The 13721-nt window shown below is 51.4% G+C and overlaps 3 protein-coding genes across 3 annotated transcripts; all 3 read left to right on the top strand.

Annotated features, from left to right (window-relative positions):
* The first annotated feature begins 579 nt into the window (after positions 1-579).
* CONPUDRAFT_132590 (DUF1620-domain-containing protein) lies at positions 580-4551 on the top strand. The gene is made up of 13 exons (XM_007776854.1): positions 580-932; positions 989-1048; positions 1101-1368; positions 1424-1865; positions 1928-2029; positions 2085-2189; positions 2243-2482; positions 2538-2888; positions 2948-3133; positions 3185-3783; positions 3848-3981; positions 4035-4195; positions 4252-4551. Exons 1-13 carry the CDS (start codon positions 698-700, stop codon positions 4489-4491), a joined length of 3123 nt encoding a protein of 1040 aa, XP_007775044.1. The 5' UTR covers positions 580-697; the 3' UTR covers positions 4492-4551.
* Positions 4552-7716: 3165 nt separating this feature from the next.
* On the top strand, positions 7717-8912 carry CONPUDRAFT_77776 (class I glutamine amidotransferase-like protein; the record flags this gene model as incomplete). The annotated part of the gene is made up of 4 exons (XM_007776853.1): positions 7717-7987; positions 8039-8131; positions 8190-8332; positions 8385-8912. The coding sequence occupies 4 exons, from the start codon at positions 7717-7719 to the stop codon at positions 8910-8912; spliced, it is 1035 nt and encodes a 344-aa protein (XP_007775043.1).
* A 3366-nt stretch (positions 8913-12278) lies between these two features.
* Positions 12279-12678, top strand: CONPUDRAFT_159754 (uncharacterized protein; the record flags this gene model as incomplete). Its single annotated transcript, XM_007776852.1, has 3 exons — positions 12279-12359; positions 12423-12437; positions 12487-12678. The coding sequence occupies 3 exons, from the start codon at positions 12279-12281 to the stop codon at positions 12676-12678; spliced, it is 288 nt and encodes a 95-aa protein (XP_007775042.1).
* Between the last annotated feature and the right edge of the window lie 1043 nt (positions 12679-13721).

Genomic DNA, 13721 nt, shown 5'->3' with positions numbered 1-13721 from the left:
TTCTGTGTGGTGTCTAATGCCTGCTTAGACGTTCATGGGCTCGTTGTTGTCGCGCCTGGACATCCAGAAGCATCTGCAGAACGGGCCGCTTGCCATGGTACGTCTTCTCGGTCGATGCTACCGCCGTAATGTTCCTCGATACGGACTCGGAGTTATGCTGACTGAGGGTATGTTTCCTATGCAGGGAGCCACATCATCTTCGTCAGGCCGCGTGCCCCAGTTCACTACTCTCCTTACTGCGCCAAGTTTTGACACGGAATCGTGTGCCGAGTAATGAAACGTTCTTTTGGGTTAGGAGCTAAGGCTTCCATATTCTCTCGTCTTATCTCTTTCTGTAGCATATATATCGTATCATATCTCCATATTCATGGACATCCATTGGCCCACTATACACCACATGAGAAAGATAATTTAATTGTTTTTCGAGGAACAACTCTTTGAGTTTTGGATGGCATGAATGACACCACGATGAGATGAGAAGAGGTGATATTCCCCGTGAGAATGTGTTTCTGCTTCGGGCCGAACGGCGCCTGTGTACGAGACGCGCAGAGGTGAACACGTCCAACCCAGAGGACACAAATCCGTTTACTTTCTGTACACTCTCCAGCAAGGTCTCTCTTACGACCAAAAGCGCATACTCCACGCGCTCAATCACGACCTCGAAGATACGAGCACGAGGAAGAGCTGCTCGTTGAAGATGCGGCTGCTCGGATGCAAGGCGCTCTTCGCCGCCCTCTGGCTGGGCACGCGCACCGTGTCCGTGTGGGCCCTGCACGAATCTGACGTCGGCCTCGTCGACTGGACGCAGAAGCTCGTCGGGGTGCCTATTTACAGCTCACCGCTAACTGCACCTGTCTTTCATGGAGACTTGATTCTGATGGCGACGAGCGCGAATGTGTTGGCGGGGGTGAATGCGACGGATGGGTCTGTTGGTGCGTCCACTTGTTGATATCGTTTGCGGAGTGGAGAGGCTGATGTGTTTGTGAAGTTTGGAGGAGCATATATGATGCGGAGGATCCTATCATGAGTTATACTGACCACGGAGATAGTGAGTGAGATTGTAATACGTTCATGTGCGCCGGGGCTGACGTTCTTTGTAGCCGTCTCAACCCTTTCAGGGCCCGGAGGCGCGACACTACGGGCATACGACGCGAACGATGGTGCCCTTCTTCTTGAAAAACGGCTGCATGACCCACTCCTTGGCAAGCTGCACGACCCAGGCAACCTCGGCACGCGCCTCCTCCACCTCGACGAATCAGGCGAAGCGCCCTCGGAAACCATACTGGCTCTCACGAATGGCTACACCGTACACAGTCTCGATGCTACCACCGGAGAAACGAGATGGACATGGGTGGCGTCTGACCAAGGGTGCGTAACCCACCCTCTCTTCGTATGTATGCGTCTGAACGGAAGAACCGACCAGGTCCCTCATCATACACACCCACCTCCTCGCCGACCCCAAATCCTCAACCCTCTTCGTCGCCGGCCTCGCCAAGTCCACCGCCTCGTTCACGCTGCACGTCACCGCGCTCTCCCTCTCCACAGGCGAAGAACTCACGTCGCACAACATCCCCGCGAACCTCGCCGACGCGCGCACCGACTACGTTGCGCTCACTGGGCCCGCTGGCACCGGTGGCGCGTGTCTGTCGTGGCTGGAGAAGGGCGTGATCAAGGTGGCGGTGCTCAAGCCTGATTTGAAGGGGAGTGTGCTCTCGATCCCGGGCGCGAAGTATAAGCGGGTGGAGGATATCGGGCTTGCGATGAACGGGCAGTATCTTGCATATAAAGAGGACGGAGCGGGCCAGGTTATGCATTTTGATGCGGAGAAGGGGGTGTTGAAGGCTATTTGGGAGTTTCCGGAGTCGGTGCGTCGTTTTATTGTGCTCCATTGGGTTTGCAAGCTTATTGGGACACGGTGCTGGGTCAGGCCTCGTCCTCTGAGTACTCGGAGTCCACATATGCGGGTGCACATGATGCTGCTACGAAGGATCCTAGGGTTGTCCGTGCATTCTGGTCAAACAAGCATAACGTGAGTCACTGAACTCGTTTAGATGCTTTGGACATGATCTCTCAATATGCATTAGCGAATCGTCCACCAAGTCTTCGCCGCCGACGTTGCAGCGGACAAGGCAACAAATGCCGGCTACGTGGTACCCTTTGATACGTCCGAGCACGGCGTCATTCGCTATGTAGGTTTTACTTTGCCCATTCGCCGTTGGCATTTAGGCTAAGATTGCACTAGGCACTCCTCGATGGCTCATCCACCTCTGAGATGGAGACCACCCGTGTCCTTCTCATAACAAGCACTGGTGCAGTCCAGCTGTGGAAACATAACAAGCTACAATGGACACGCGAGGAGGCACTCTCGACGATCCAGGTCGCTGAGTTTGTTGAGCTACCAGAGCGCAAGGTCGCTGGGACACATGTAGACGACGACGAGGGGTACGTTTCCATGCTGCGCAGACAGCTTGGCGATGCCAAAGTGCGCTTCTTCCTTCCTTTGCCTTCAGGTCTACCACTGACGTTCGGGTTGCCAGAACCTCCCGCACTTCATCATCTCCTTCATCCGGCGCTTCGCCACGGGCTCATACGCCTCTGTCTCGAGCTCCGCCTCACCTTCCCTCTCGGAAGGCGAAGCCGCCTCGCACGGCGGGCTCTCGCGCGACACGTTCGGCTTCCGCCAGGTGATCGTTGCCGCGACCTCGTACGGCAAGCTGTACGGCATCGACTCGAGCAGCGGGCGCATCCTGTGGAGCCGTGTGCTTGGCCTCGGGTGGGCGGCGAAAGTGGGAGGAAGGATTATTCCCGTGAAGATCTATACCACTAGGACGGTCGCAGACGCAGAGGGACCGAGGGTCGTGGTTGTAACCCAGCGCCGGGCGGATAATGTGAGTTTTTCCTTTTGGGTGTCCGCAAACGAAAGGAAGGAGATGCTGATGCGGGATAGACGCTCGTGGACACTGTTGTGTTCCATATTGACCCGCTCACGGGCGAGGATGCGAAAGAGGACGGGGTACCCAAGGCGCAGAGAAATGCATTAGAGGGCAAAGATTCGATCGCGGGTCCGTTGATGGAGACGTTTTTGGTGCCTGATGGGAACAAGACTGTGTTGCTGCTGGATGAGTTCCTTCAGGTACGTTATGACATGACCCTTATCATCTCCTACTGACTTTGTATTACGCAGGCCCGTTTGTATCCCGAAACCCCCGCGACTCAAAAAGCACTAGAAGAGATCACCCCTTCGCTCTACTTCATGCTCCGGGCCGGAGAAGCCGGCGCCCGCCAGCTCGTGGGCCACCAGCTCACCGCCGCCCCTGACCTCTCCGAACACCTTGTCGGCTACCCAACATGGACGTTGCCCCTCCAGCCGCACGAAGAGATTCTGAGCGTGCTCCCGCCTACGCAGGGACCCATTGCCTCAGTCGGCAAGGTGCTCGGCAACCGCGCGACCCTGTACAAGTACCTCAATCCGCATATGCGCGTCGTGCTCACCGCTCTGCCCATCGGCGACAAGCCGAGCTGCGGTGTGTACGTCGTCGACGGCGTCAAAGGAAGTATCGTGTATAATGCGCGGGTGCCCGCAGCGGGCGGGAGGTGCGATGTGCACGCGAGCTTGACGGAGAATTGGCTGGTATATCACTATTATGATGATGAGAGCGCGGGGGTTCCAACGACGACGGATTCGCCTGCGGGAGAGGATACTGCGGGCGGCGCGGTGAAGGGGTGGAGGGTGGTTAGTGTAGAGATTTATGAGGGGCAGAATCCGGATGATAAGACGAGCAGGTGCGTTTTCTTGCTTGCTTTTCACTCCTCTCAATGCTCATCATGGCTGACTATACATCTGTAGCTCGGACTTGAGCGCGTTCTCGAGCGCGAGCCTGCATGGCACTGCGATAGAGACGTCTTTCATCACCACGCAAGGTATCACTGCTATCGCATCGACATCGACAAAGTTCGGAGTCACGACCAAAGACATCATCAGTGCGTCTCTCTCTCTTAGCACCTTGGTTTATGATTGACGTCTGGCGTGTCAGTCGCGACGAAGAAGCACAGTATACAGGCGATTCCCCGCCGACTGCTGGATCCACGCCGGCCCCACCATAAGCCAACGGCGGAGGAGATCGAGGAGATGCTCGTGCAGTACGATCCCGTCCTCCCTGACGACCCGAGACTGGTCTTGTCACATAATTACGAGGTGCGTGCGACACTTTCCGCGTCTTCCCGTGGCTAGCGCTCACGCGTACCAAACAGGTCGCGAACGTCCGACAAATAGTCACCGCTCCGTCCTTGCTCGAGTCGACCACGCTCGTGTTTGCGTTTGGTCTCGACCTGTTCTGCACGCGTATTGCGCCGTCGAACACGTTCGATGTGCTCAGTGAAGGGTTTAACAAGGTACAGCTCGTGCTCACGATCCTAGGGCTGACTGTCGCTATCGCGATTACGAAACCGATGGTGAGAAGGAAGAGACTGAGAGAGCGGTGGTATCAATAGAACGGGCATGTCCTTTTGGATCGTGCTTTGCGTAGAAATTTCAACGGTGTGCTGTAATTTAATGGGATGAGTTGACTCTAAGACGTGTTGCACCACCAGAGGAACAAACGGCTATTCGGCTTGCTTACTTTATGGCGGGATATAAGTCAGCTGGTACTGTAAGGTTATCAGGGAAAAGTTTCTTCTGCGGCGCGATGCTGAGCGGCGGCTGAGCGGTCCGGTGATCGGGTGGCCTCTTTGGCACAGAACGCCACGTTTACTCGGTTCACCGATTTCCCTACACGCCAAGATGAAACTTTGCAGGAGGCAGCGCTATTCCAGCACGGCGGGCTGCGACTCTTACATCTCTGCGGGCTACAGAGGATGTTTGCTCGCAGCAATGAAGCAATGGACATGACCACGAACAACAAACCAAGCACGATAAGCCTTCCTCCGAAGTTTGAGTTGATTGACCCTGGCTCTATCCTCGATCAATACAAAGGATCGTACCCAGAGGCAAACGGCTAACTCAATAGGGCCCGTTCGATAAATTGCAACGGGTCGGGGATATCGTTGGCCAGCGTGTTCCCTTCTTTCCCTCCGCCTTCACCCACGCTCTCCAGCTTGGTCCGACTCTGTCTCTCAGGTATTCGAGAATCTTGAAGCCTTGCGTGAAACTGGGGCGAACATGGGAGAGTATGACCAGACGCTCGGTATGTTGCGATCTGCTTTTCGGGTGAGTAAAGCTCTGACTGCTGTGGCGCTCGTACTAGGGCTGTTTCTCATTGCAGTAGTTTGTGAGATTTACTTCCTGTCTCGATAGTTCCTAAGCTGAAGGGGCGAACCACAAAGTTAACACATATCTCTACGGGGTAGTGACTCGCCAATACTGCTCGTATGTTACGGCAAGTACGTAAACAAACCCAATCACTCTCGCTCATGCTGAACTTGCATTTCATAGAATTCGAGGACCGGTGGCTGCTGAAGTATGAACTTCCAGGATCGCGTCTCATCGGGGTATCTCATTAGCTGTTTATAGGGCGACGATAGCCTTCATGTTCTTGATTGACTCTGTTCAGTCTATCGGGTGAGCCGCACTGAAATTACTTATGACGACAACTCAGCTGACATCCATGTGTCTCGAGGTAGGCTCATCTACAACGCTTGGGATTGGACGTTCGTCTCGCTCCTGCTGTTCTCATAGCCCATCTACCTCTGACCTCAGCTTGACGACAGAGTAACCAACTACAACAATCCCGATATACTCTTAGGTGAGCTTGGGGCGCCGAATTCAAAGTATTCCCTGACATATTTAGCGGGGAACGAATGGCCTTATACGATGACACCCTTCCTTGCCGGAACCTCCGCCGTGTTGACCCAGTTCTTTCTGACCTGGCGGTGAGTCTTCTCTCACTGCGTCCCTATATATGAACTAACCACGTCACCCCAGAATCTGGAGGCTCAGTGGCAGCCGTCTCCTTCCCGTGATTGCAGGCGTCTTGGCTGTGCTTTCTTGGGCCTTCAGCTTAGTGTCGGGAATACAGGCGACCGTCATCAAAAAGTGAGTTCTTCTGGTCTGATCGCTTTGATGCGTGCTTACGCATAAATAGGACTACAAACATGGCTTCCATCGTCGGTTTTGTGGCCACGTGGATGGTCGTTCAGACCATCACTGACTTGTTCATTGCGAGTAAGTGGCATGTGCACTGAAGCCCACGATCATACAGTCTAAATGTTTCGTAATAGCTACCCTCATCGTTATTCTGATACGGTCAAAGGCTGAGTTTGCGAGCTCGCACCACAATACGAGCATGTTCAACAGGCTAATCCGTGCTACCATTCAAACGGGTCTGCTGGCTGGGGTGTTTTCCATCATCGGGCTGGCGTTGTTTGTCATCCGACCGACAAATAACCTTCAGGCGATATTCGTATTACCCATAAGCAGGATCTACTCGCTTGTGAGTCTTCGTCCGTCTAGTCTTACTTTGAGCCTCATCTGATATTTAGTTCAGACTTTAGTCGACACGTTGCTTACACGCGTTGAGGTCCAACACCCCCGACGCATGAAACCAGGAAGCATCTCGGTGCAGGTAAGGCGTATCTAACGAGCGCTAAATCTTCAGGACTAACGTACTGTACCCTGAAGGGTCCCGAATCGTCGATGGCACCGTACGAGATGACAACTGTGATCACCGTCAACGGTTTCACGACACAGGCGCTGGAGACAGATTACGTAGACTCGCAATCTTCCGGCATCAGGGAGCTGGCGTAGACATGATATGTTACCCTTTTTGCATGACTGCTATAATTTAATGTCTCTCGATAGCATGAAGTTCGCCACGAATGCCTGTGCCTTGTTCACGGCGTCCTTTTATTGCTGCGTGGGTGCGACCGTAAGCGCGAACGTGCAGCGAGAATAATAAGCAAGGTTCTGAACGGAGATTACCGACGTGAGGTATCTTCCCTCCAGCTATATTCTTGCTAACTTCACCGAACACGACGGAGACTTCTTCAGACAGGGGTAATAAGCGCCGCCTTTTTGCCTCGCAAACCTATTCACAGCTTGTTCCACACAACAAAGCATTCTTCGGCAGCACGTTGAGTGGCTTACCCTTTGGTATATTGTTAACTGCTTGGCCTTGTACTCTGGGCGCAATCCTCCTATATCTCCGCCAGACTGTCGGCTCAAGCACCATATTCGCCGAACTTCAAGTTTCTCTCCCCGCTCACTCAGGGGAGAACGTGCCCATCAGTTATCAGGTGAGTGCTTTATGTTGAAGTCCGCCCACACTTCACGTTCTAAAAGTCACGGACCTTCCATTGACGATGCCAGTCCGGCCTTTCCGACAGCGGCATAATTATCTGACGAAGCCCCTAAAAGTTTTGGCCTACGTTCGTGTCATGAGCCAACCTCTTGGTTCTATGTATCCCAAGGCTGCGACGTTCTCTGTACCACGGCAGGCCCCAGGCCGGACTGGAAGTCAGTAACATTCCAGCTGTCTGAGGCAAGTTATCACCTGGTATCTGTTTTATGACTGTACCTGGGATCTTGTTCGGCTCTCGTTTTCTTCGTCTTGTCGCTGCTGGGCTAAAGTTCGACGGGCCTTTGGCGTCGACCAATTTCCGCCTTACATCGATGCTTCAGGTTTGCTGATTCGGACTCGGGGCCTCGCAGGCATATAAGGAGCGCGGTGCGGGCCAGCTTCATACGTCTCTCAGACCTACCTAAATACTTGCCTCCACATTATGTCCGACTCCAACTTGCCCCCTCACGCCAACATATGTCTTATTATATGCGATCCCACTAAAGAAGAATTCATCGACTCCTATGGTAACATCACTAACCTCTTCACCAATCTATACACAAAACTTCTCCTTCGCCTCACGCGCGAGCCTTCGTCTCTTTTACCTATGGTTTTGAAGTCGTTCCGCATTCACCCTTATAACGTCGTCCAAGACAATTTCCCCGACATCAAGACCATTGATCAGTTTGATTCCATCCTTGTTTCGGGATCTGGTAAGGCTCATTCTCCGTTGTAATCCCTTTACTTCTATCGTGATTCCATAGCAAACGGTGTCAACGATCCCGACCAGTGGATCGAGAAACTTGGGAAGCTGCTCCACACAGTTGCGACCGATCACCCAAAGGTCAAACTCATGGGTACGTTGTTCGAAGTCTATCAATTTCTCTGCCGTCAGTCTCATACGGCCACAACCAGGTGTGTGCTTCGGCCACCAGATTATTTCTAAGGCCGTTCTCGGGTTACCAGTCGGGGAAAACCCCAAGGGTTGGGAGATTGGGCCATACGAGGTTAACCTCAACGAAACTGGCAAACAACTGTTCGAGAATCACGAACATTTGGTGAGCTACTTCGTATTTTCACTATCGGCAGCATTAACAATGTGCTTTACAGAATGTTTCAATGTTCCACCACGACGCCGTGTTCACGCGTAGCCAGCTGGCCTTTTTCGACGAACTTGTTGAAACTACGCCGTACAGCTCCAATGTCCCGCAGAACGAGTACAAAATATGGGCCAGTACCCCTGCGACGGCTAACCAGGGTGTCATCTCTATGAACAAGCAGGCCGCCAAGTCTGGCAGGCTGAACGTCGACGACATCCACATCTTCACCACTCAAGGGCATCCCGAGCTGAACCAGGGTATGACGTCCTACTTGGTCGACCTGTTTGAGCACGAGCTCGGCGCCGATGTCGCTGCAGAGGCCCGGAAGCGTATCGCTGACTTCAAGGGGATTCTCGACTGGTTCCAGCTCTCTATCGTGATGTGGGCGTTGACGACCAAGCATTCTCTTTCGTTGCCCCAGCTTAGTGAGAAAATCAACGGTTACGAGTCGGCGGTGAAGGGGGTGGAAAAGTCGGGTGGCTTCAAGGCGGAAGCTGCCTTGATGGAAGAAGAGAAGGTGTTTGTCCTAATCACGTAGTATTCCACTTCAATATTGCAACCTTGTGATTGTTGGCGTTGTACTTGTATGGAGTGCGATGACGGTGTTGTAGTATATTTTGTATGATATGCTGATTTTCAGCGCTGTTCTGCTCAGGGGTTGCTCATATCTGAGGTTGCACATTCGTATACCGAATATGCAGGCTTGGCCCAAAAATTTCCTACGATTTATCGAAGATGAAAAATTACTATGTAAATTGACAATCGTGAATAAGTTTCTGATTGATTCCTGCGTAGCTATTCAAAGCAAAGAACCATCAGATAAAAGCGTCGACTTTTGGATTGCATGCAGTCAGTATTTTCAGGACAGACTGTAAGCGCTGACCAAAGCGGAAGACGCTTCTGGCGATACTACTCTATATGCCGATTGGCAAAGCCACTCATCAAATATCCCATGACACGAGAGATTTGAGTCCCCGGCCACTGCGTGACTGTACCCGGGTTAGCTGTTCATCTTTTGCTGCATATAGGATAAATGATGAGATTTCAAGCAGCCTCGCTGCGCTACGGCACTTAAGGATCTTGTCCTACGATGCTGCTCGTTGAGAGTCGCCATCCCATTGTACTGGAAAGGGAAACTCGAACACGAGGAGACACAGTGCCCGTGGACATCTGTCATGCAGTCCAGAGCCCTACATCGTATACAAATACCGCGCACTAACGCGAGATATGCCACAGCCACAAAGCCAAAGATGTACAATGCCAAGCCGGGCATAATTTTGAATATACGAGTAATCTGTCCTCCTTCGGCACCCTGGACTGTACCGTCCCTATTGATTCCACGCCTTCAACCATGCTTCAGTTAATCGTACAGGTGGTTACCTGTTCGTAGTAGAAGTGCCCTATAAGTTACTGGTTGTAGGGGCATCCAAGCTGTATCTTGTATGATGGTAACTCAACGGTTCGCATCTACTCGCACATATCTGAAGTCACACTCATGGAATAGCCGTGGTGCTTGCATTGATATCAGCCGACAAGTACGTGGGATATAAACCATGCTTTTTTGACTGGAAAACAAAAACAGGATGCATAGAATTACTGTGAGACGTATTCTCATTCATGAACTCATTACGGGCTTTCGACGTATCTGAAAAGCTCTGGCCAAGAAAAAAAAGAAACTAGAACTTGGCAACAAAAATGGGTGACGCATCGAAACGATTGGAGGCTTTACACCCTCTGGAAGCCGCTGTCAACTGGACGCGCCATGCTAAGGTGTTCAGCTTGTGAATATGTATACGCTATATCGCTTTGAGGGTCTATGATGTAACCCTCTTCAAAGATCAATGGCTCATCGCTTTGCACTGTGTTATTGAATAAGCTGTCAGAGAGAGGTGGAGCAAACGATCATCAAAACCTGTGCCTATCCATGCGACCAACTTTGGACAAAGATGATGGGCGCTTCGGTCCCAAATTAGTGAGCACTTACTTACTGATCGCAGATAGGTACAGCAACTACTATTGCGTTACACTTGGGATCCTACCAAACTCAGAAGGCTCGAAGTCTAAAGATCTTAAGTTTCGAACGTGAAGATTGATATTGTTTCCGAGCCGGCCTCTTCTCAATATGTCAGCGCTGTCGTCTCCACCTCTCACCTACTATATGCCAGGAATATCATCATCAGCTGGCTAAATACATGAGACCGAACCTGTGGCTTGTTGTATGAATGTGTCGGTAACCTGATCAAAAGCTGCATGTGTCAATATCTTGTGAGGCCCCATAGCATCAATCATATACTTGGCAACTCATCAATTGCACAGGTCTCAGTATCGGGGCGGTCTTTGGTCTCAGAAGTACTATGACTTCGCATGAACTCCTTTACCTTGCTCGTGCGGAGTCTTACTCTTGAGTAAACCCAGAGTGTTTTTTTTTCCGGAGTGCGAGCACGTCAAGCCGACTTTTGAGAACTTCGCCTGAATTCCACGTTGGAGTAGGAGTTCCGGACTGGAGCCTCGAAGAGACATATTCCATAGTTTAGGGCCGGTTTGGCCAACGTGTTCGCGTGCGTTCGTAGCCTATACTCATCCTAGCTACACGATGCAGTCTCGTTGTCTTCGTCTCTCAGAACACCCAATCCGCCGTCAAATAAGAATCCCGGGCGTCTCTTCCTTGCCATCAGGTTCGAGCATCAGAAGATGCAGAGAAGATGTACTCGTGAGATCCTATTACACAGCTCTGAACTCTGGGATACTACTAATAGGGCTATTCAAACATTCATCAGCAGTCTTTTGTTGCTTCCTTTTTGCCCTAATGATATCCTTCGCGGATTTTCTCTTCACTCAATTCTGGCTCATCCTTCCGGAAATTATCCTCTATGGTAAATTGGATTGTGTTTTCATTAAAAAAAATTCGCGCTAAAAGCCACGGCGTTTGCTATGTAGGAGCCTTCGCAGTGCTTCTGTCTATGGACATTTACATTGTTGTGACCCGACAAGGACATTCTGACGGAGCCGCCATGAAGGGTAACGTAATCCTCCTTGCCGTTGGGGCCCTGATGTTTGTGATGGCGACGCTGGTAAGCCATATACCTAGTAGCAACTAGTATCCGCCTATTTGAGAGATGCCATGCTTCTAGCACATTTGCGCATCTCTTTACAATGCCTACTTTACCAACATTCGCGTTGCGGTGGAATCTATTTTTGGAGGTTCCAAGCCCAGCTGTCAGAGAGTTCGCTACAATGGTTGGCTCAGAATCAACACCCATGGCCCGAAGCACATTTCGATTATGACAGTAATCAAGTCAAACTGTTGGTTTCCCAAGAAATTCAGATGGTTGCATTTGTTATACAGCTCTGGTTAGGCGACGGCTTCATGGTATATTCACTACTCACTTTTATGAACTACCTCGCTGACCTTCGCATCATATACACTTAAAGTTGTATAGACTTTGGAAGGTCTGGAATAACGATAAACGAGTGGTCATACCTGTATCCGTTGGGTTTCTCGCAAACATTGGTAACCGCTTTTCGTGAAACTCAGCCAGAGGCTAATTTAAAGTCACTTAGCTTTGGGCATTGTCTTTCTAGACAATTACAGCCTTGAAATTCGTGAACTCAAGGGTATGACCGAAAAGGAGTACCAATTCCTGGATAACATGATGGTGCCTGCAAACTTGTCTGTCTATGCCGTGAGCTTCGTAGTCCACCTTAGCTGCACAGGTGATCCAAAAACATACCACTACTACTTGGATGAGATGATCTGATAAAACCTTTCCCAACAGTACTAATTGCCGCCAGGATCTTTTATCTTTATCGTCACATACGTCAACATGTCCACGGTAGCCGGCGCACCAACCCTATGGCTGTCGCAATTACTCTACTTGAGTCTGGCGCAATATACTCAATCTCAATGCTTATTCTTCTTGCAACTTATGGAGCGGGTCTGTACAATTACAACGACTGGACCTACTACCCTATCGTCATGAATGCGGTGAGCACGTTGGCATCGTTTTTGGCATTATTGAGAGCTGAGATGGCACGTTCAAATGAGCAGATCGTGCCCATAATTGTGAGTACACTGCTACGCTCGCAATCAATCCCACTAAGTATGCTCGTAGGGAATCGCATTCTCACTCATCGTCGTCCGAATGGGCCTTGGCATAACAACGGAGATGCACCTTCGAATGCAGGAGACCAGGCATCCTATCGCGAGGAGCGCAGGGCCCAACTCGATCGCAAACTCAATTATGCTGTTTGCACAGGGCTCGTCGACAAACACTGAAGAAGCCGAATCGAAGACAAACTTTTGAGCCAAAGCCGGTAGGAGGACGAGCACGTGGATCTAAGTCGATGCGACGGAACGGGTTATTTATGTTCAGTTTTATTCTTGATTGTTTGGATAGATTAAACAGCGTGTACGTGAAAGTGATACCCTGATGGTGCTACATACCACGTCGAGCCGTAGGACAGTATTTCTGGTTTTCGATCAGTTAAGTTATGAACTTGGATGACGGAATAAAACAACTTTTGGGGAAGAGGGACTCACGCAGTCGAAGGGTGCTTCGTAGCACTGTACTGTGGTAATGTACCCAGAATGACGACACAGCATATGATAAATCTCAGCCGAGCCGGTTTGCGCTCGCGAGGATGAGCGACACCTGAAAGAGGCGCATATGCAGTTGTAGACGTACGTCGACCAAGTGCACCAACAAGTGACAGGTCTGGCAACCCGTATTTCCGTGCGCGACAAGGCGGGGGAGAACTAAGAAAAACTGGTTAAATTCGGAGTCCAGGAGAGACGTACGAGCACCCTGGGGTTGTGGAAATGCTGAAGATCGGTCTAGGCACTAGGACTGAATGAAGGCAGTATACGCGTCGCGTCAGCCTCGAGCACATACATGCATTGCAGAACAATCGTGCGATCCGTGATCGACTTGTGACACAGCGCCCTAGAAACTGGCGTTGGGCGAGGCACCAACGAGAGAGGGATTATTAGTTGAATGGTCAATGTCACAGCGGACTCAAGACCCATCGTTACTAGAAACCAAGGTGTAAGCTCGCTCAGCCAACCGTCCGACCACGAAGGGCGCAAGGGCGCGTTGGCACCTGTTACGTCATAGCCACCTGTCAGCGGGGGGAAATGCTCGGCACGCATCGGCAGGCTCGGGTGCCGCACACCGGAAGCTTTGGATTCGACGGCTTCGGCGCTGCCCGCCGGCGCAGGTCGGCTGTAGTGCGGCCGAGAGAGGGCAACGTCGAGCACTCGGATCATGGATGGATCGAGCGTGGGTCGCGCGCGTCGGTGGCCGCTGCAGGCAGTGCGAGGTGCAATGCTCATCGATGCGTTCATCCT

This window comes from Coniophora puteana (assembly GCF_000271625.1).
Source record: "Coniophora puteana RWD-64-598 SS2 unplaced genomic scaffold CONPUscaffold_18, whole genome shotgun sequence".
Lineage (NCBI taxonomy): Eukaryota > Fungi > Basidiomycota > Agaricomycetes > Boletales > Coniophoraceae > Coniophora > Coniophora puteana.
Note: the sequence above shows the minus strand (reverse complement) of the source record. Positions and strands in the feature narration are given on the sequence as shown.